Here is a 25,034-nt window from a genome sequence, read left to right on the forward strand (position 1 = left end):
CAGTCTTAAATGGCACTGTCGACACAGCAAGTTTACTTTACTATATTTATTGGGTTTGAGCACGGGCGCCTGCAGCTGGGCCGGGCCTGGGTAATGAGGAGAGGGCGTGGCCAATGCAGGTAGGTGTGGCCAGGGGGCACGGACGCAAGGACTAATGGATGTGATGCTTCCCCGCACACATCACATAGGGAGAGAGGAGTGATTTGCAGTTCCCCTCTATCCCCAGGCAGCATTGTGTATGATGGGCTTGGCAGAGTGCCTCCTTGCCCTTCTGCTCCACGGGAGGTTTCTGTCCTCTCTGAGCTCGCCCCCAAGTGCAGGCGCGGTCTACGAAGTGGGAATGGGGGGGGGGCGGGGCAGCAGGGAATGGGGGGGCGGGGCAGCAGGATTGTATTTGTCTTCCTAAGCACAGCAGAAATTCCCGCCAGTGTAGGAGTGCTGCAGTTCTATAATATAGATTTTATTGGAATGGCAGGTGGCAGGATTTGGAATACGGTGGAATGTGACCTGCATGGTTAAAGGGCACAGGAAGTGCTATGTATTTTTATTTTCGCAGTTGTATCCGGTCTGTCCCGCTGATGATTTGGGAGTGAGTTACGCTCCTGTAAATATAATGAGTGCATGCACAGAAGTCACTACAATGACGTCACTTCTCCTATAGAAACTCTCTTGTGCCATCACTAGTGCATGGTGTCCTCTTGCTTGGACCTTTATGAAAATTAGGAGGCATGTCACCTAGTGGCAGATTTACATTTTTAGGAACTTCTGTCAAATCTTTTAACTTCAAAATAGCAGAGCAGGTAAAAAGAATATAAGGAAGGCAGGGCATATTATATGGTCAAACACTATATCTTTTTTCATAGATGATGTTTGTATGCACGCCTCAAGTAAAGTAAAATATCTGTGTTATAAACAAAAAAAAAGTATTGTTTTCAACTAGACTAGAGGATTTTGTGTTTCCGGCTAACAATAAGTAACATAAGAACAAACCAGATCCAGGCATTTCATTACTCATTTTACTTTACTTTAAAGAAAAAAAATCCTGTAAAAGGTTAAAATAATGAGCCACAATCATTTTAATGTTGCAGGTGCGTATTGTCCAGTACAGGCGTGTATGTTCTATAGTTCCAAAAATGTGTGTGTTTTTTTATTCCGTGAAGACACATATAACAAATATTGCATTAGTGTATCTTAATTCATACATGAAAAGATTAAGGAGTCCATCATTTACAGTGGCAGTCCTGGCATTTACAGTGGCAGTCCTGGCATTTACAGTGGCAGTCCTGGCATTTACAGTGGCAGTCCTGGCATTTACAGTGGCAGTCCTGGCATTTACAGTGGCAGTCCTGGCATTTACAGTGGCAGTCCTGGCATTTACAGTCTAGTCCCTGGAAAACATTGTTCCTATGTTCAGTGGTAAGCCTTTAGCCAGTAACATTGTGTCATATCTGTATAAGTACCGCCCACACCATCATCTATAGTCCTACCCTATGGCCATTATAATTATTATCTTATATTTATATAATTACTGTAATTAGTGTCCGCAAAGGAGGTACGAGGACGTGTATATATAGAAACGCTTTACAATGAAAGACAGCAAAAATGAACGACTATCGGGGATGGTCTGTGATTCCGTAGCGGAACCTGCATATTATAAGTATTACAAGTGTCAGCGACTCTCTGTAGAAGAGGATTTAGAGTTCCTACATCTCCAGCCATTGCCCAAAATAATTAACCCTTTATTTACATCTCTGCCCAGAAGAGGGAGTTTCCTCCAGGCGGCATGGGGGCCTAGAACACATGGATATGGGGAATACAGAGGTGGTGACAGGCATGGCTTCCAGGTAACCAACCTGACCTGAAAACTACAAGATCACGGAAGTTGTTGCTAGAACGCGGAATATCGGAAGAAACCATCCGGACTCTACACGCACATTTCTCTGTATTATATTATTTTCTTCAGCCAATTAAGGGTGACTATTTCTGCAGAGAACAATGAATCTCTGCTCCGCACAAAGGATTGAAGACCAGGATTAGAGGGTATCAGGGCGAGCAGCGAGGGCGCCACATGTAAATGAAGAGGCGCTGAGAACGTCTGAAGCAGCTGCAGCGGGAGGACACTTAATAATCAATTATCCCCCAATTCAGTTCATATTACAAGGATGGTTTTCACTGAGCTCCTAAATACATCAACTCCCTGCAAGTGGCGATGTTGTGCTCTACTGGTGGAGTTCGTTTTAGTGCTACAGACACAGATTATACTGCCCATCTTCTCTGGACGTTAACCCTGAACACTTATAGAACTGGTTGAATATGCCTGTATCTGCTGTCTAGTATTATATAGATGGAGAATCATCACTTATAGAGCTCCACCCACTTTTACAGAACCCCGCCTACAGTTAGAGTTCTCAGCATGGCAGCTCCCAATCAGTAAGACAGTCTAGGATCGTTTATTTCATTTGATAATGTTAGTACTTTATATGTGTCCATCTCTCTGCTGCAGCTGCAGTGACTGGGGCAGAGATCAGTCTGACAGAAACCAGCACACTACAGAGCAAGCTGTACTTCTCATCACTTACCTGGTTTATAGGTTAGTCCTGGGGGGAAGAGGAATCCCTGCTGGGCTGCAGCTGCTGCCAATGCCCGCTGGTCGTGTGGAAAGATTGGGATCATGAGAGGAGGCATGTGACCTTGGACCTGCTGAACACAAGACTCTGATCAGACAATGTACAAATCTATTCTGGCAGATATTACTTCACAGATCACACTCCCCGAGCCCCCAGACCCTCCCGGCCACATTACACCTCACAGATCACACTCCCCAGACCCTCCCGGCCACATTACATTTCACAGATTACACTCCCCGATCCCCCAGACCCTCCCGGCCACATTACACCTCACAGATTACACTCCCCGAGCCCCCAGACCCTCCCGGCCACATTACACCACACAGATTACACTCCCCGAGCCCCCAGACCCTCCCGGCCACATTACACCTCACAGATTACACTCCCCGAGCCCCCAGACCCTCCCGGCCACATTACACCTCACTGATCACACTCCCCGAGCCCCCAGACCCTCCCGGCCACATTACACCTCACACATTACACTCCCCGAGCCCCCAGACCCTCCCGGCCACATTACACCTCACACATTTTACTCCCCGAGCCCCCAGACCCTCCCGGCCACATTACACCTCACAGATCACACTCCCCGAGCCCCCAGACCCTTCCGGCCACATTACATCTCACAGATTACACTCCCCGAGCCCCCAGACCCTCCGGGCCACATTACACCTCACATATTACACTCCCGAGCCCCCAGACCCTCCGGGCCACATTACATTTCACAGATTACACTCCCCGAGCCCCCAGACCCTCCCGGCCACATTACACCTCACAGATTACACTCCCCGAGCCCCCAGACCCTCCCGGCCACATTACACCTCACAGATCACACTCCCCGAGCCCCCAGACCCTCCCGGCCACATTACACCTCACATATTACACTCCCCGAGCCCCCAGACCCTCCGGGCCACATTACACCTCACAGATCACACTCCCCGAGCCCCCAGACCCTCCCGGCCACATTACACCTCACAGATCACACTCCCTGAGCCCCCAGACCCTTCCGGCCACATTACATCTCACAGATTACACTCCCCGAGCCCCCAGACCCTCCGGGCCACATTACACCTCACATATTACACTCCCGAGCCCCCAGACCCTCCGGGCCACATTACATTTCACAGATTACACTCCCCGAGCCCCCAGACCCTCCCGGCCACATTACACCTCACAGATTACACTCCCCGAGCCCCCAGACCCTCCCGGCCACATTACACCTCACAGATCACACTCCCCGAGCCCCCAGACCCTCCGGGCCACATTACACCTCACATATTACACTCCCCGAGCCCCCAGACCCTCCCGGCCACATTACACCTCACAGATTACACTCCCCGAGCCCCCAGACCCTCCCGGCCACATTACACCTCACAGATCACACTCCCCGAGCCCCCAGACCCTCCGGGCCACATTACACCTCACATATTACGCTCCCCGAGCCCCCAGACCCTCCCGGCCACATTACACCTCACAGATCACACTCCCCGAGCCCCCAGACCCTCTCGGCCACATTACACCTCACAGATCACACTCCCCGAGCCCCCAGACCCTCCGGGCCACATTACACCTCACATATCACACTCCCCGAGCCCCCAGACCCTCCCGGCCACATTACACCTCACATATTACACTCCCCGAGCCCCCAGACCCTCCCGGCCACATTACACCTCACAGATTACACTCCCCGAGCCCCCAGACCCTCCCGGCCACATTACACCTCACAGATTACACTCCCCGAGCCCCCAGACCCTCCTGGCCACATTACACCTCACAGATTACACTCCCCGAGCCCCCAGACCCTCCCGGCCACATTACACCTCACAGATCACACTCCCCGAGCCCCCAGACCCTCCCGGCCACATTACACCTCACAGATTACACTCCCCGAGCCCCCCCTCCCCCTCCCGGCCACATTACACCTCACAGATTACACTCCCCGAGCACCCCCCCCCCTCCCAGCCTCATTACACCTCACAGATTACACTCCCCGAGCCCCCCCCCACCCACATTACAACTCACAGATCACACTCCCCGAGCAACCTCCGAAAACACAAAGTTTGACCTCCGAAAACACAGTTTGACCTCCGAAAACACAAATGATGTACAGTAACAGCAGATTTACTTATGTCTGCTCGCAACTACTGTCACCTTGTGGATCCGGGGTACTGCTCCCAGTAAGCGGTGTCACAATCTTTTCCAGCGGCATTCTATGCAAATGAGTATGAGGAGGCTGCAGCCCAGAATTTTCATATGTAATGATTATAACCCTCACTTACAGGAGTATTCTCTTTACAACCTGATGTTACTATCAGAGAATGTCATCATTCCTAGCACAATTCTCAGCATTGTTCAGCCCCCTCCCCCCATCACCATCAGATATTTACATTACAATATTTCTTATACCTTTATCGTTTATTATTCATAATCAGAAACAATTCTCAACCGCCGCATTATACAAAACATTTTACATTCCAAAGCAACAACCGAGAATATTAAACGCTCGGTGATAGCTCGGACGCCCCAAGATTTACAGTAAAACTGCGACATCATTGCATGAAATAAAACTAATTCCTTCCTCCATTACCGGCGCCTGCCTCTCCACAGCGCTTTATGACTTGATGCGCTACAATATTCTGCAGAAATGACTGAACGGTGCACATCAAGAATACCAATACTTCAATAAGAATAAAAGCAAGAGAGAGACAAACAGCCGCTGTCAGCGCTGGCAGCCATTTTATTACGGCCTGTAAACGTAATGAAGACGAGGGACGTTGTAGCTTGTCTGCTCAGACGCTGATAGGATGAGAGCTGAAGGAATTAGCTGATGAACAGCTCAAAATAAAAACACTTCTCTTAAGGAAGGCGACAAAGTATTCTGCGCCCCGGAGAGAATATAGCATATAATAAAGGGAAAGCCGGAATAAAGGGACACAAAGGACGAGCAAGTAACTGCAAAGATGGGACTGAGCTGGAACGGGGTTTGCACAACTACTACCAGTGGAGGCACCATGTTGCACCACTCCGCCCAGAAGCTGGTTGGTAGAGAATGGATGGTGACGGGCATCGAGAAGGATTTTTCTGTGTCGTTATTGTACACAAGTTTTTGTGAGAGAGGTGCAGTTCGGTTCTTTAGAAATCCAAACCCACACGAATTTTGCAAATCCAAACCATAGTAAATAATGTTGTTCTATAGAACGTATGGAGTTTTAGTCTGTCTGTGAGGTATGCTCAGTAATTTATATATATATACGAATCCCGTTCACGTCCTGCTTTAGGCCTGCCGAGATCTGCAGAGGGCCCCAGACACGCGCCTGAATTGTCATCTTAGGGTGGGGGCGATACATGAATGGGCTGAGTGCATGTAGGACATTTCTAGTGACGCTGCGAGGGCCGGGTTTCGTCAGGGATGATGGATGAACACTTAAATTAAACGGAATCTGTTCTTACTTAATGAAAATTCTGACACTGGGATATTTTATTTATTCTGTTTCCAAAAACCTGAAATGTAAAAGAAAAGTGGGTGTGCTGCATTAGCACTTTGTGTACTGATTCAGAGACTCAGTCGCACACAGATACCCCAGTACCGCACATTAGATTACTCAGCAGTGTCACCTGATGTGTCCAACCCACAACTAAGCCGTATTGTTTTGTCAAAAATAATGCCCGGCACTGTCGGAGTCTGACGGGAGCGGGCTGTTTGGTGTATGTACAAAAATATCTTAATACATAGTTAAATACAGTATATATATATATATATATATATATATATATATATATATATATATATATATAAAGAGTACAGCCGTATACAAGTGATCGCTGGATAAACAATAAATGATAACATATTAATTCATTTAATTCTGCTCTTATTTTGAGCGTAGTGTGAAACCTCAACAAATACTGTGGTCGGAGGTTTCTTTATTTTTGAGAACGTTTCGTTCCTTTCCTCCGTGGTGACCGGCAGAACAGGCCGCACATCCACCCGAATCCATGTCCCGTTCCTGGCCGGCGATGCAGCACAGCGCTCGCACTGTGCGCTCCAGCTCTCGGCTGCGTTGACCAAACAAACTGATCTCTTTGGGGACATCTTAAGATACAGGTTAATAAAGGGTCACCTAGAAATAAACACGTAACAGTATTTTCCTGAATTCATTTCTCCAGAAAATCAAAGTATTATAAGAAGGTCTTTGTGCAATCACTAGCGCGCTGTTCAGCCATGACGGGGACTTGCTAGAAGTAGCGATTTCTTGTTTAGCTGAGGCAGACAAGTTTCTTACACACGTCTACAACATAACGCTGCGACAACCCGGTCACTGTATTCTGAATTACCTCCTGTCAATCATCCCACCTGCAAAATATCCTTCTTCCTACCAGAGACTTGTGGATATTCCACTGTTCTGATGCACCATCCTGGCAAGGCTTTTTGGATTATCCTTAAATCTAAACAATTCTAACTAAACCTCAGTAAACACAGCTACTAGTAATCCCCTCTGCAGACAGGAGCTGCGAGTTATGGTTCTGTCCCATGTTCACGTGTGTACAGTAGTATGTTGGAGCGTGTAAAGCCAAAATAATTGGGGATGCGGTCGTATTGTCGACAGCACTTACGTCGACGGTCATTAGGTCGACACTGTTGGGTCGACAGGCGGGAAGGTAGACAGGGTTCTAGGTCGACATGGGTGAAGGTTGACAGGTGTCTAGGTCAACATGGGACATGGTCGACAAATACGTTAGGTCGACAGGTCGTTAGGTGGACATGGGTTTTTTCACTGTTTTTTGAGCCGACATATGCTGACAGGCAGTATTTCATGTCCTACCATCCACTAGGGCGTGGTGGGAGAATAAAATAGTGTGCCCGAAGCATCGCGAGCGAAGTGATGCGAGGGGCTGAGGTTGACTTCCAACTGTGTCCATGTCGACTGTGTCGACATTCGTGGAAAAAAAACAGTGAAAAAAACCATTTCGATCTAACGACCTGACCCATGTCGACCTTACGCCTATGTCGACCTAACCCCATGTCGACCTTGTCCCATGTCGACCTAGAACCCTGTCGACCTTCCCACCTGTCGACCCAACTGTGTCAACCTAATGACTGTCAACCTAACTATGGTCAATAAAACGATCCACACCCCAATAATTGTGCCATACAAGAAACTCTCCCAAGCCCATCCTATGACACACTATTCCCAGCATATACTGCTCACAGTCCATAGAGGAAAGTGCAGAGTAATATACTCTCTATCCTCACAAGTCTGTGGTTGTTCATTGCAAGCTGCCATATTTCTATGGAAGACTGTCCTACAGTCATGTCACTAACTAATCAGTATTATCAGTCTAGTCCAGTGATGTCTAACCTGGACACCAGCTGTTGTTGAACTACACATCCCAGCATGCCCTGCATCAGTTTTAGTATGGCCAAATAGTATATTCAGTGTGTGACCACAGCTGTAGCTGCGTATGAAATGCTGCAATACAGGGTCTTCCTATCTTTCCTTTTCTTATCCAGCTACAGCTGTAGTCACATACAACATAAACATTCTGCATATCATTTTATTCAGCAGAAGTTGCTTGTGCACCCTTTTCTGTTGTTGCTAAGAAATGCCATTTTATTGAAGAAAGTCGCACACAAAGACTGAGTCGTATGAAGTTGGCGTGTTATGTGTAATGGCGACTCATAGTGCACGGAGGGTAGATGTATGTTAACACATCTGTATCCCCAAACATATCTGTTTCTAAATTATATACAGTAGCTAATCTCTGGGTATGACAATACCCCAACGATAACCCCATGATGCCACACATAACCCTGGCCCCTAGACCACACCTAAGCAATTGCATTGTGAGAATATTCTGTACGCACAGAAGGCTCTGGGAGGAAGCAATGGAGAAGAGGAAGCAAACAATGGCAATTCTCCTGAATAGGGAGTGCTACATGCAGACAGTAACATCATAGAATCTAAGTCAAGTCCTATAACCATTTGTAGACATTACCTTCCAATTTACATGACATTAAAATGAGAAACCTAAAAACTGACTAAATACGTCAAAGATGGCTATTTGCTTTGGGTTTGAGGATCCCGTTTATCGCCATCCCAAGGGCTCTTCTGTGACTCTTAAGTTCCCTAATTACCGCATGTTTAAGTAGGAAAGTAACCCTACCTGTCTCAGAATGGCGAAAAAGGGGCTTTATTATACAAAAGAAAGACGTTTTTAATTGATTTATTTTGTTAGCAATAGGACGTTTTATTGTGTGTAAGTCTTACTCTGCGACAACACAACAACTGCTGACTACAGTTCCTGCTGCTTTCAAAGACTCACTGTGGTTTTTTTAGAGTCTTACAAAGTTCGGCTGTATGCCCGGAAATTTTAATTGCTAGGATGTTCCTCAGGTCTGTGTGAAATGAGACAGCAGCAGATGCACCCGAAACACTTAGACTATGTCTCCGCTGCTCAGTAAAAATAGGGTATTGTTGCGGAGACACCCCCCCCACCCCTTCTCCTCTCCTCTGCTAAAATGTAGACGGTGTCAATTGTACCATCTGCCCCAGAGCTTCATTAAACATACATGAACGGACTAACTGGCCTGGTATCTTGCGGGGAACAGGTGCTATTGTTTATCCCAGAAGACTTGTACTAAGGATTTTACTCTGCGTACTTGAGAAGTGGCATCTGCAGCAGTCAGTCACTGAGAGCGTGATGTGCCAATATGCCAACGCTCTGCCATTTGGGGGGGACTCGCATATGTAAGTTATCGCTTTGTGCCGTATCTTTCCCTGCACCCCCCTATCTGATCGGTGTGCCCCCCTGATGTCCCTATGAATGCCTGGTCCTCACTATGGGCCTTATTCTAGTTCACTCTTTCTGACAAAATTCTTCTTAAATGGACAAAACCATGTGCACTGCAGGTGGGGAAGATGTAAAATGTGCAGAGAGAACTAGATTTGGGTGAGTTATTTTGTTTCTGTGCAGGGTAAATACTGACTGCTTTATTTTTACACTGCAAAATAGATCTTGCTTTATTTTTACACTGCAAAATAGATCTCACTTTGAAGTAAAACCCCACCCAAATCTAATTCTCTCTGCACAAGTAACATCTGCCCCACCTGCAGTGCACATGGTTTTGTCCATCTAAGAAGGATTTTGTACGAAAGAGTGAACTAGAATAAGGCGCTATATGTAGAGGAGGTCTATAATGTACCACCTAACTCCTATATGTATTCCGCCATATTCTTAAGAGTGTCAGCTCTTATGCCTCTCTCACAATGGTTCCCAAACTTTCATGAATCACAGCACCCTTGAGTATGAGCATTTTCTTTATGGCACCCCATGGGTAAAATTTTTCTAAAAAAAACTAAAAAAAGTTATGTGGAGGGAATGGCACCAAAATACTTATGTACAAAATATCCAAGAAACTGCTACCACCCTGGCGAGCAGGGCCCTCTCACCTGCCCAGTCTTGTATTACTATTGTGCTTCCAATTCTATAGTGCTACTGAATATGCCGGTGTTATATGATCAAACATTAGGATACAGTTTCCCCATTTACATTCAATGTATCCTATCTGGATAGTATCTAAAGGTGTCCTATTTATTTAAAATATAGTATCTATCGATCTATGTATTCCTATGCATTCCTTTCACCAATCTAGCTCTATTCTAATATCAATCTATCACATATCTACATTACATTATCACATTATTGTTATGTTGCAATAGATTTATTGTGCTGTCATTTTGAATTTGATTACAGATTCGGCTGGAGCGAGTTGTTTATAGGTGTCCATATAGGTGTGTGGCCATCAGCAGCCTGTGAGACTTGGGCTGTACTTATCCCCAGTCACCTATTGTGGATGCTCCCTAGTTATCAGGACATACAGTATTGTACACCTCTGACTATAATCTACTGATCGGCAGCCACAGTTTGCGGGAGAGCTACCCAGACCCTCCCCTCTCTTCAGAGCGGCAGGGCCCGGGACAGGTATCCCCATAGTACCCCTCGGATGGCAGCCCTGACTACATCTATGCACAATGATTAGTATCACTACTATTAGATGTTACAACCGTGGGGTTATTTCACCCCTGTGGGGCCTGTAACACATGTGGAAACACACATTTCTACATGTATTAAGTAACAGACCCATTGATTATTGAAGCTGGCTAGTATTCAGCAAACTCCGTTTTCCTACGGGAACCAGCGCCAATGTAAGATGGAATTGATTTCTGGAGCCCAGCTTCTTCCTATGGGATGCGCAGAGAGATCCAAGCGGGTCCCTCCGAGGCCACAGTGATCTATGGCTGTGCACAAGCGTGGTCATCGTGGGTGATGGTAAGTAGCACAGCCAGGCCAGTGGTAATGTTAGGGGTTGAAGGGGCTGTTAAATTGCTTCGATAATTAAGGGGTAGCCTGGGGAAGTGATAAAGTGGAAGGTGATAATGCACATAACCAATCAGTTCTTAACTGTCATATTACTGGCTGGGTTTGAAAAATTACAGGACCTGATTGGCTGCAGTGTTATCACCTTCTACTTTATCACTTCACCAGGCTTCACCAATCTGCCGCTAAGTACCAACTGCTGCTACTCACAAGTCAGGAAAATTGCTGCCGCTCTGCGCACATGGAAATAAATGTATCCTCAGAGGATTGCAAGCTGGACCAAAACAATTCAACAGCCGATATAATATGCAAAATAATAAGAGTATTCAAGGAATGTCCCACTAGCCCAGGACTCTGTATGGACATAAGTCCATCTGACAATGTGGGGTTAATGCCGAAACTTTGCTTCAAATGTTATGAAACCATTTCCTCTTCTATCATCTATGTTGTATAACAATACAGTCGGGCCACACGCGCTAACACGGTTACTCTATTACATGTGACAAATGGTAGCGGTGTGCGCTGCAATGGCTTCCCCAGCGGAGAGAGAGAGAGAGACGTTTCCCAGCATAGACATGAATAAAGCACGTTCCGTGGGAAAGGTGACTGTCAGCTGCTGGAGGCCCCTGCAAGCCGTACAAATGCATAATCTTGTCAATTAAATATTATTGTTAAGATCTAGTAGTATGTTAGAATCACTTTAGAGTGCAACTAAGGAAAAGCCGTGTATGTTTATTACTCCTGAAGGATCTATTAGTGGGTATTTTATTCAGATTCGTGTAGTAAAATCTGCATAAACTCAGCATATTGTTATCCCCCTGTGAGCATTTGTTTGGATAAAGCCAAACAGCAAAACCACAATTTCTGCAACTTCTGGGAAAGTCTGGAGAAGTGCAGCCGTCCTAATTTTAATCAGGTACCGAGCAGTTCTCACCCGCAAAAGGGAGAGTCGACGATTATGCAAATGGTCACAGTGAGTGGTCACCGAGACATCAAGCAAGACGGAATTAGTCAATTATCCCGAACCCTTCAGAAACACCTAGTGAAGATATATGTCTGCAATTCCCGCCCTGCGATTTATTGTGAAGTATGGAGCAAATTAAGGCTTAACGATGGTGGTTTTTGGAACAAGCACGTCGTTAACCGAGCGTGCCATACTTCATGGCATATTTCTCTTAACGTTATGGATTGGGATATGTCGCTTACCTTCTTCACCTTTACATTTTAGGTGATTTAGCATAAATTAAAGGACGATAAGACTCTGGCGTCAAACTGGTTAATGGTGGACTCGGATGTAGAATGGATTCGGGATTGGCTTGGAAGTTTTAGGTGATCAGTTCACATGACCCAGGTGCATCTTTGAGGGTCTTACAAACAACTGGTTCCATTACCGTCCCCAATGGCCGCGAGCTGCCGTCGCTGATGACCCTGTTCTAACACTCCCCCGCCGTTGGCATCTTTAAAGTTATCCACATATTCCCTGTGACTGGACTAGCTTATTTCTACACACATCTCCACATCAGCAGTACCTGCTCTTAGTCTACCACCATCAGCGGTAACGGTCGTATATGCGCCGCTGTCTGAGCATGTGCAAAGCAGAATCACGCAGGTTGTGCTGCGCAAAACTGGCACATTGTACTCAGCCCTATAATGTCCCGGAGCTGCACCAAGTAACAAACTCTGGGGGTCAATCCTATTAAATACAAAGGGTTCGATGTGCTGTTGCCATTGCGTTTAAATGCCAACAATGGCACCCTATCTCCCATTTATTTTATGTGAATTATTCCAGACGGAAATGCGATACCCCAGCACAAAATCATCACGGCTCATAGTATCGACTGCTTTAATGGGTTATAATCGACTAAGAGCGCAGCTATTGGATCTTATATGGCAGAGATCAGACCAGCGGGGTGTATGTACGGACACCCTACTTTACAGAATGATTTACGCCTTGTCCATGAGGGGACTTCTGCCACCAATCACTGCACAAGAGACCAAGAAGCCCTTTATTAAATTACTTCATGCTGGCTCTTTGTCTACTTGATATCAGAACACTTGCAATGTGGTGGTTCTAATAGGGCCTGGCTGGGATAGGCCCTTCTGATGCTGGACTCCCCAAGATCCCTACGTTAAACCATTAGGGGTCTCTCTAAAGCAGCAATTGGGGTCCATGCTGCTCAACACAGAGAATATGGTGCTGTCACCAACCTATTTGGAAGCTTAGTGGCCAACTGTACCTCGTTTTTGGGACACTTCCAGGTATGAATAATCTGTGGGAAGGTCCCTGCTTTCAGAATTGAGCAGCGGAGTGACACTGTTCCTCTCTTGATGCATTTCTGATTCAGTTCTTCCCATATACTATTATTCTGTAGGCCTTATCCGCTTATACATGTGGACTGTTTACACCAGAACTGCCAGTGATCTCTTGTACCACTATGTGGCACAAGAGACCATCCAACCCAGTATTCCGTGTTATGTGTCCAGATGCACCCCGCCCCAGCACCGGAGTCCCCAGGAAGACCAGCGAGACACTGCTAAGTAACTAGGAAGTTGTGTGAGTGTCTGAACACTCTGATCCAACAAATCATTTTGCAGCTCAGTAGTTAAGAGCGCCGACTGTCCTAGTTTGCTACTTGTGATTTCGGTTTCTCTGCCTGCTAAGCACCTAATTAAATTGTAAGCTCTTGTGGACAGAGACACTTCTGCATTATAGAGTATGTGAAATAAAAACAATAAATAAATTATGCTTATAATACTCGCGCGACGGCTGCCACGGACCATTCAATTGTATGCATTTTCCGAATACACTTCCAGAATGCAGTCCGTGTCGGGGCATTACACCCAAGTGCACCAAAGACAGGGATAACGCCTGAACCGATATTCTGTTGGGATAGAAAGTTACAGGCCAATCTGCATAGCAATTATCGTCCGCTAACAAAGGCTCTTTGTCCAGCTGTTGGTTTTAGTGGAGCTCCAGCCAGGCCTTATCTGGCTCAGGAAATGCCTGTTATAACTGACAGGTAGGAGATCTACAGCTGCCGCAGCACAATCTTCGCTCTGTTACACAGACTGCCATTGAAAAGCACGGCAAACACTCCGTTTGTTTATGTATGCCCGCTATGTCTCACAATGCGGCCTGTCTTGCCCCAGACAAATGTGGTAATGGCGATTATATTGTGTTATTTGTCCCACGCAGTGGAAGCCCGTAGAGAAAGGGAGCAAGGAGACAAGGCACAAAGCTACAGTATGTAACGGAACGCGGAATAGATGGCAGCTTGTTACACCCAGGACGACTCCTTCTCAATAGTCAAAGCTGTTTATATCTTCGGCTGAGGCACATTTCCTTGTGTCCCTCTCTTACAAATAAACCCGGAAAGAGTAAAGTAAATAAGTTGTATCAGTCCGGCCTCTGGTGTGCAGCAACTTTCCTGTAGTACACAATATAGAACACGCAGGAAGTGGAGCCTAAATCAAGGGAGGTGCTTTATAATAGAAGCTACTGTATGACATAGGTGACAGTCGGAGAACCCTAAAAGCAGGTTATAAATCTTACGCATGACTTCCTCTGTTCCTTGCACCATTCGGGACAGTTACTGTTGGAAGCCAAACACTAGAGGGCGATGTTCTGGAGCAACTGCTATCTGTCAGGACTTGTGAACCATTATATTCACCATATAAGACTACAGTAAAACAAGACTGGTTAATAACAGAAGGGTAAGAGGGCCCTGCTCACAAGCTTACACTCTGTAGCAAGGAATACAGATGTGTCCTAATACACCTTGATTCATGAGCCTACATGTCTATGTGACTTGGCTTACACAAGCGTCCATGTTGGCCGAATTAATGTCTTAGTTGCATTGTGATGGGTCACGAGCTTCACGAGTCCGCACCAAATAATTTCATATGCGACACAAGTCTATATCTGTATATGAAGCACAATAGTAATTGGTGTGACAAGAAAAATGCCAACGCTTCATCCTAGAACTCTATAACCAGTGGGATCTAGACTGTTCTTTTAGAGGCAGCAATTTAATAATTAATCCTGACTTCTCCTCGATTCCTGTCCAGGCACCTCCCCTTTCTTTTTTTTTTGGTTGATTATTCAAATATATATGTGTACTGTGTGTGTGTGTATGTATGTATGTATGTATGTATGTATGTATGTATGTATGTATGTGTGTATATATATATATATATATATATATATATATATATATATATAATGTGTGTGTGTTTTCGTATAGCCCAATGATACGCGCCTATTTGAAAGAATGGACTAATTTCACTGCTCTCCCCTGTTAGTGGGACAATAAGAAGTTTTGTATGATTAGAAGAGTGTTATTGGTGAGGTGTTGTCCACATTTTTTACTGGATGGTATTTGTTGAATTCTGTCAATTTTGACTGTAACCTTAAATGTATATACCTTATGTACAGGTATTAACTAAATAACAATTTATTAAAAACAACAGTTCTTTTGTGGTACAATTCCATCAACAGTAAAAGTACATTAGATCAAAATGGGATACACATTCCCTCGCAGAGGTGATGGGCTGACGCGTTTCATCTTATACAGACTTCCTCAGGGGCTCCTTTTACATATACAGCACTTTAATACATGAGCTAAACTGTCCACATCTTCTGCACAGAATTACTGGTCACCTAATTTACGTCATGATTATGGAGACCGTTAATAATATTGAGACTTGATGAGATATGTTTGTTTATCCGATCGGTTTTCCACAAGGTGCAGTAACCGACAAGCCTTTGTAGATGCTATAGGAGTCACCAATTATGCCCACATCTATAGCGCAGTACGCAGAGAGAATTAAGGATTGACTGACACCCCCCCCCCCCCGGATCTGCCGCTAGTCGTGCGCATAGCAGACTACTCAGTGTGGTCTCTGTTGTGTCGCATTGCAGACTGGGGAAAAGGTCATCCCAGTATAAGCCGATTGTGGTGCTGTTTGGCGACACTGCCGCAAAGATGTAATAGGACACATCTGTACTATTGCCCCAATTCAGGTGGGCAAAATAGCAAGCAACTGTGCAAAACCATGCTGCACTGCAGGTGGGGCAGATGTAACGTGTGCAGAAAAAGTCATATTTGAGTAGGACATATTCAAACTGAAATCTAATTTGCAGTGTAAAAAAATAAAGCTGTCCAGTATTTGTGGGCTACATGCAAAAACAGCCAATATTTACCCTGCATAGAAAATATATAACCCACCCAAATGTAAATCTCTCTGCCCGTGTTACATCTGCCCCACTTACAGTGCAGCATGGTTTTGTCAGTGGCTTGCGATCAGACAGTCACACACCATAGTCAGTCACAGCCACCAAGAGATACAGTCATTATACAGATTTTGGGATCCACTGGGGAACAAGGTGGCGCTTTGTATGTGGGCTGTTATTTCGGACATAAGTCACTGACATTCTATCACCGCACATTAGACTCTCCCTGCCCTCCTTATTTTCTTTCTGAATACTCAACTTTTCCCATATCTTCAGCTGCTAAATGCTGATCATGAAGCCTCTATTTATAAGACAGGAAAACATTTCTGCATGCAATACAGCCTGCGATCATATCACAATATACATTAAAGGCGTTGTGACGGTGTATACACATTTCTGCATATAAAACCTGCAACAATGCATGGCCAGACTCTGTGCAGCATTGGAAGGGGTGTTATCCTCCTAGAATAAAGCTGTTGTTCTGCTGACCACTTGGGAACAGAACACTGAGATTAGGGCAGTGACTCCCTGGGGTGCCTCGGGCCACTTGCAGGGGTGCCCTGGGTTGGTGGTCCAAGACCAATTAAAATTATTTATGGGCAAAACCAGTGGTGGTGGCTGCCAATACTAAAATGTGTATAAACAGAAGCAAATCCTCCCCTTTACCACATAACTGACCCTAGGAATCGCATATAAACCCAATCTCATTAAATTATTTTTGACCTAGGGGTGCAGGGAAAAAAATTTGATACCCTAGGGCGCTGTGATTCAGAAAAGATTGGGAAACACTGGATTAGAGAATGACAGACAGGTAGGTCAGAGGGCCCTGCTCTCCATCTTACGCTCTGTAGATTTTGTTATTATTAGAAATGATTGCATACAAATGTAGTAACAACAAATATATTACATCTAATGTTATGCATGCTTGCTTTAATAGTTATCTATGCACATCTATAGTGTATTAATATAAACGCAGACAATTATCATAGTGATTATACTTAATATAATTATTATAGCTACCTCCAAATCCTATAACAAATGCATAGATATAATGAGATTAACAAGGGAGGGAAATTATAACGACGAAACAATTCACAATCTCCGGTTCTATCTATCTATCTATCTATCTATCTATCTATCTATCTATCTATCTATCTAATAACAGTGCATATTCCCTTTAGTTGTTAATGGCCAGGTGTAGCAGTATTACCTCTTTGAGTACCAACGTTGCTGTGAGCAATCCTCACAATATCATTGAAGTTTAGTTAAATATTGCACCAAAACAGAACAGTCGCTGTGAGCGGCGCCGGCATTTTCAGCGGATATTTTGAGGATCTCTCACAGCGACCTTGGCACTCAGAGGGTTAAACACAACATCCGTTGTCAGTTGTGCCGTAATATTTTCTGCATCTGGAGCACCAAAACTAATAATGCGTCACCTTACCTGCAGCAGCTACTGATGGTCAATTGCTGAACATTAGAAGCGATACAACGGTAAGGCGTCCGCTGCTTCTCTCTACCAGCTCATTTAGTGATAAGTGTAATGTAATTTAGTGATAAGTGTAATGAAAATCTCCTTTGCATTCTGACATGTGTGTGTCGAAAGTTATAGGGGGTTATTCTGGTTCACTCCTTCTGGCAAATTACTTCTTAGATGGACAAAACCATGTGCACTGCAGGTGGGGCAGATGTTACTTGTGCAGAGATAGTTAGATTTGGGTGGGGTATTACTTCAAAGTGAGATCTATATTGCAGTGTACAAGTAAAGCAGCCAGTATTTACCCTGCACAGAAACAAAATAACTCACCCAAATCTCTGCACAAGTTACATCTACCCCACCTGCAGCGCACATGGTTTTGTCCATCTAAGAAAGAATTTTCCAGGAGTGAACCAAAATAACCCCCAAAGTCAGGTATATTATATGTTTTATGATACTTTTTGTAGAATTGAGCATATATGTTTTTGATACAAATAGAGTTGGATCTGTTCAGCTGCTGATTAATTAATAGGGCCCCCGTGACTGGACCCAGAGTCTGATCAAACAGCTGCAAGGTGCAGACTATTCAACACGAGACAGACTTGCAGTCAGTCTGTGCGCGGCGAAACGCGTCTTGAGGACCCCTACACAGCGGTAAACCCGGTAACAGCTAATACCGCCAACACAGCTATCTCTCACATGCGGTGAGTTTCCAGTGCAACGGCAGCCATGACTCCAGCCACCCTGTAGACTGTCATCTATCTATTTGTAAGATATCAGTCATATATACCTAAACACATATATGCAGAAATCTTTAGTTTCATTTTATTTACTATTTTTATCTCTCTTTCCCTTTCTCTATTATGTCATTTGTGACTTGTAATTAATACACCTATATTACCTATATTATCGTTACCGTTATCGGCTAGTGTGTATGGAGCTGTAGTATAAAAACTTTGCTCCAGCGTTGCGTAGATCTGCAGCCGATGAGCAGGAATATATATTTTTTATCATTTTAATGGTAACCCCCTCACAGCCCTGGATCACAAGCCAAAGTAAAGCAAACGTAAAGGTTCCACAGGAGCTGCTATTTAATACATTGTGTTTGGCATAAAATTAAAAAAATATGCAGTAAACTGGCTTCATCCGCAGGGAATCCCTCAAACAGCATTTCTAACGAGGAGAATCCATAACAGACATAAACAAAGGCAGAAATATGTCTGGGGCTTACATCATTATCCGAGATGTATACCCGAGATACAGGCATATACATCTCGCAGCTCGGCTGCAGACTCGGACGCTGTTAAATTGATTCCACCACAGCATGGGGCTGAGTTAATAAACAAACCGAACTGTCGGGGAATATTTGGGACTCAAAGAGGTGATCAGGCTCCCGCAATTCCGACACGTGGAACTCTGACTTTTTTACTTTAATGTACTGGCTGAGATGTAACCATTGCTTAGCGTGCCCCGATTAACAGGGTGACTCTGAATAAAGACTGCTGAATTATCTAATGTGTGCGATTACTCCGCGGTGACCCGAACTCTCCAAACACCCCAACACGGCTGAGAACTTACTATGAGATTCACACTTGTAATGTGCAAACTCTTCTTCCAGCAGAACTTCTAACATATGTGGGATTACCCCAGGACTAGCCCACAGACACACTACAAATAAACACACGGCAATTACTGTCACACTCCCAGCTCCGGGAGAAAAGAAAGAATCACAAAGGAATAACAGAGTAAATTAGCAGGAAAAAGGTAGCAAAGGTTTAATTATTTCCTAACGTGCAGATCATTTATCAGCCGGGATCTCCCGCACACTACACGGGCCTGTGTAACACAGATACAGTATATACACTCATAGTATGAGAGCGATGATACACAGCCGGGATCTCCCACACACTACACGGGCCTGTGTATCACACAGATACAGTATATACACTCATAGTATGAGAGCGATGATACACAGCCGGGATCTCCCACACACTACACGGGCCTGTGTAACACACAGATACAGTATATACACACATAGTATGAGAGCGATGATACACAGCTGGGATCTCCCGCACACACTACACGGGCCTGTGTAACACACAGATACAGTATATACACACATAGTATGAGAGCGATGATACACAGCCGGGATCTCCCGCACACTACACGGGCCTGTGTAACACACAGATACAGTATATACACACATAGTATGAGAGCGATGATACACAGCCGGGATCTCCCGCACACTACACGGGCCTGTGTAACACACAGATACAGTATATACACACATAGTATGAGAGCGATGATACACAGCCGGGATCTCCCGCACACTACACGGGCCTGTGTAACACACAGATACAGTATATACACACATAGTATGAGAGCGATGATACACAGCCGGGATCTCCCGCACACTACATGGGCCTGTGTAACACACAGATACAGTATATACACACATAGTATGAGAGCGATGATACACAGCCGAGATCTCCCGCACACTACACGAGCCTGTGTAACACACAGATACAGTATATACACACATAGGCCCTTATTCTGATTGACGCGTACTTTACCGCATACTTTCGGATCGCGTCTTTACGGCGTCTGCGCATGCGTGGAGAACGCAACGCGCATGTGCCACGCATTGACTCCGTACCTGTTCGGGCAAATCCCGTACAAAACTGTGCAGCGCAATCAGTCGGGAAATATGGGAGTATTATGGGCGTCATGCGGAATGACACATGGGCGTAGTTTCAAAGTGGGCAAAACGGGGCGGAAACATGGGCGGACACGGGGGAGTACACTTATGTTGGGGGGCGTACATTCGGATAGCACTCCGAATGCACGCGACCAAAAAGGGCAGAAATGTGCGGTGTCCACAAGTGTACTATTGCTTTGCGGACACCACTCGTTCATGCGGTAGGCGAACGTACCGCCTAATGACTACAAGCATTAACACCTGAACCCAATAGAATCTACTCCTTTACTCATTACTCACTAATAGGACGCTTGTCAGTGCTTTAATTGAAACCATTGCTGCTTCAATTGCTGTAAGGGTTAATGTGTGCAATGCATGTGTTAGGCATGCTTGTAAGGATATATTGGCATCTAATTGATTCCAATTCCAAATAAGAAGTTTTTTATGAGGATAGGTAATTGAATAAGTGGGTCAAGTGATGTATTGCAGAAGATACATAATAGTGGGTTGTTTGGCGTAAATACTCCGCTTACGGGCGGTAGCACCGCTTGGCTCCCGTTCGGATGCGGTATTCCCGAGCATACTCTGTAATACTCTGTAATACCGTGCAGAATCTGAGTGTTTCTCCCGCACACGCATGGTTTGTATGTCGTCCGTAAACACGCCCTGTTCTTAAAGAGTGAGTCCGTCCGAATGCGGAGGACACGTGGGCGTTTCTACGGACGATGGCCGCACGCGGCAAAACACCGTGGCGTACGGACCGCTCCGTAAGAATGCGGGAATATCCGCACCGATCAGAATAAGGGCCATAGTATGAGAGCGATGATACACAGCCGGGATCTCCCGCACACTACGCGGGCCTGTGTAACACAGATACAGTATATACACTCATAGTATGAGAGCGATGATACACAGCCGGGATCTCCCACACACTACACGGGCCTGTGTAACACACAGATACAGTATATACACACATAGTATGAGAGCGATGATACACAGCTGGGATCTCCCGCACACACTACACGGGCCTGTGTAACACACAGATACAGTATATACACTCATAGTATGAGAGCGATGATACACAGCCGGGATCTCCCGCAAACACTACACGGGCCTGTGTAACACACAGATACAGTATATACACACATAGTATGAGAGCGATGATACACAGCCGGGATCTCCCGCACACTACACGGGCCTGTGTAACACACAGATACAGTATATACACACATAGTATGAGAGCGATGATACACAGCCGGGATCTCCTGCACACTACACGGGCCTGTGTAACACACAGATACAGTATATACACACATAGTATGAGAGCGATGATACACAGCCGGGATCTCCCGCACACTACACGGGCCTGTGTAACACACAGATACAGTATATACACACATAGTATGAGAGCGATGATACACAGCCGGGATCTCCTGCACACTACACGGGCCTGTGTAACACAGATACAGTATATACACTCATAGTATGAGAGCGATGATACACAGCCGGGATCTCCCGCACACTACACAGGCCTGTGTAACACACAGATACAGTATATACACTCATAGTATGAGAGCGATGATACACAGCCGGGATCTCCCACACACTACACGGGCCTGTGTAACACACAGATACAGTATATACACTCATAGTATGAGAGCGATGATACACAGCCGGGATCTCCCGCACACTACACGGGCCTGTGTAACACACAGATACAGTATACACACATAGTATGAGAGCGATGATACACAGCCGGGATCTCCCACACACTACACGGGCCTGTGTAACACACAGATACAGTATATACACTCATAGTATGAGAGCGATGATACACAGCCGGGATCTCCCGCACACACTACACGGGCCTGTGTAACACACAGATACAGTATACACACATAGTATGAGAGCGATGATACACAGCCGGGATCTCCCGCACACTACGCGGGCCTGTGTAACACAGATACAGTATATACACTCATAGTATGAGAGCGATGATACACAGCCGGGATCTCCCACACACTACACGGGCCTGTGTAACACACAGATACAGTATACACACATAGTATGAGAGCGATGATACACAGCCGGGATCTCCCGCACACACTACACGGGCCTGTGTAACACACAGATACAGTATACACACATAGTATGAGAGCGATGATACACAGCCGGGATCTCCCGCACACTACACGGGCCTGTGTAACACACAGATACAGTATACACACATAGTATGAGAGCGATGATACACAGCCGGGATCTCCCACACACTACACGGGCCTGTGTAACACACAGATACAGTATATACACTCATAGTATGAGAGCGATGATACACAGCCGGGATCTCCCGCACACACTACACGGGCCTGTGTAACACACAGATACAGTATACACACATAGTATGAGAGCGATGATACACAGCCGGGATCTCCCGCACACTACGCGGGCCTGTGTAACACAGATACAGTATATACACTCATAGTATGAGAGCGATGATACACAGCCGGGATCTCCCACACACTACACGGGCCTGTGTAACACACAGATACAGTATATACACACATAGTATGAGAGCGATGATACACAGCTGGGATCTCCCGCACACACTACACGGGCCTGTGTAACACACAGATACAGTATATACACTCATAGTATGAGAGCGATGATACACAGCCGGGATCTCCCGCAAACACTACACGGGCCTGTGTAACACACAGATACAGTATATACACACATAGTATGAGAGCGATGATACACAGCCGGGATCTCCCGCACACTACACGGGCCTGTGTAACACACAGATACAGTATATACACACATAGTATGAGAGCGATGATACACAGCCGGGATCTCCTGCACACTACACGGGCCTGTGTAACACACAGATACAGTATATACACACATAGTATGAGAGCGATGATACACAGCCGGGATCTCCCGCACACTACACGGGCCTGTGTAACACACAGATACAGTATATACACACATAGTATGAGAGCGATGATACACAGCCGGGATCTCCTGCACACTACACGGGCCTGTGTAACACAGATACAGTATATACACTCATAGTATGAGAGCGATGATACACAGCCGGGATCTCCCGCACACTACACAGGCCTGTGTAACACACAGTTACAGTATATACACTCATAGTATGAGAGCGATGATACACAGCCGGGATCTCCCACACACTACACGGGCCTGTGTAACACACAGATACAGTATATACACTCATAGTATGAGAGCGATGATACACAGCCGGGATCTCCCGCACACTACACGGGCCTGTGTAACACACAGATACAGTATACACACATAGTATGAGAGCGATGATACACAGCCGGGATCTCCCACACACTACACGGGCCTGTGTAACACACAGATACAGTATATACACTCATAGTATGAGAGCGATGATACACAGCCGGGATCTCCCGCACACACTACACGGGCCTGTGTAACACACAGATACAGTATATACACACATAGTATGAGAGCGATGATACACAGCCGGGATCTCCCGTACACTACACGGGCCTGTGTAACACAGATACAGTATATACACTCATAGTATGAGAGCGATAATACACAGCCGGGATCTCCCGCACACTACGAGGGCCTGTGTATCACACAGATATAGTATATACACACACATAGTATGAGAGCGATAATACACAGCCGGGATCTCCCGCACACTACGCGGGCCTGTGTATCACACAGATATAGTATATACACTCATAGTATGAGAGCGATGATACACAGCCGGGATCTCCCGCACACTACATGGGCCTGTGTAACACACAGATACAGTATATACACACATAGTATGAGAGCGATGATACACAGCCGAGATCTCCCGCACACTACACGAGCCTGTGTAACACACAGAGACAGTATATACACACATAGTATGAGAGCGATGATACACAGCCGGGATCTCCCGCACACTACACGGGCCTGTGTAACACACAGATACAGTATATACAATCATAGTATGAGAGCGATGATACACAGCCGGGATCTCCCGCACACACTACACGGGCCTGTGTAACACACAGATACAGTATATACACTCATAGTATGAGAGCGATGATACACAGCCGGGATCTCCCACACACTATACGGGCCTGTGTAACACACAGATACAGTATACACACACATAGTATGAGAGCGATGATACACAGGCGGGATCTCCCGCACACTACACGGGCCTGTGTAACACACAGATACAGTATATACACACATAGTATGAGAGCGATGATACACAGCCGGGATCTCCCGCACACTACACAGGCCTGTGTAACACACAGATACAGTATATACACACATAGTATGAGAGCGATGATACACAGCCGGGATCTCCCGCACACACTACACGGGCCTGTGTAACACACAGATACAGTATATACACTCATAGTATGAGAGCGATGATACACAGCCGGGATCTCCCGCACACTACACGGGCCTGTGTATCACACAGATACAGTGTATACACACATAGTATGAGAGCGATGATACACAGCCGGGATCTCCTGCACACACTACACGGGCCTGTGTAACACACAGATACAGTATATACACACATAGTATGAGAGCGATGATACACAGCCGGGATCTCCCGCA

General features: G+C 45.7%; 1 protein-coding gene across 17 annotated transcripts in view; it reads right to left on the reverse strand.

Annotated features, from left to right (window-relative positions):
- The window catches only part of SOX6 (SRY-box transcription factor 6), a 442,476-nt gene that overhangs the window by 85,171 nt on the left and 332,271 nt on the right, over positions 1 to 25,034 (reverse strand). For 15 of the 17 annotated variants that reach the window (XM_083164677.1, XM_083164684.1, XM_083164689.1 and 12 more), the window contains one exon: positions 2,580 to 2,700. In XM_083164677.1, coding sequence (XP_083020803.1) covers positions 2,580 to 2,700 — 121 coding nt within the window. The remainder of the gene's footprint in view (positions 1 to 2,579; positions 2,701 to 25,034) is intronic. The other 2 variants (XM_083164674.1, XM_083164676.1) reach the window with 1 other exon arrangement.

The sequence above is a fragment of the Crinia signifera genome, chromosome 11 (genome assembly GCF_055691185.1).
Source record: "Crinia signifera chromosome 11, ASM5569118v1, whole genome shotgun sequence".
Taxonomy (NCBI): Eukaryota; Metazoa; Chordata; class Amphibia; order Anura; family Myobatrachidae; genus Crinia; species Crinia signifera.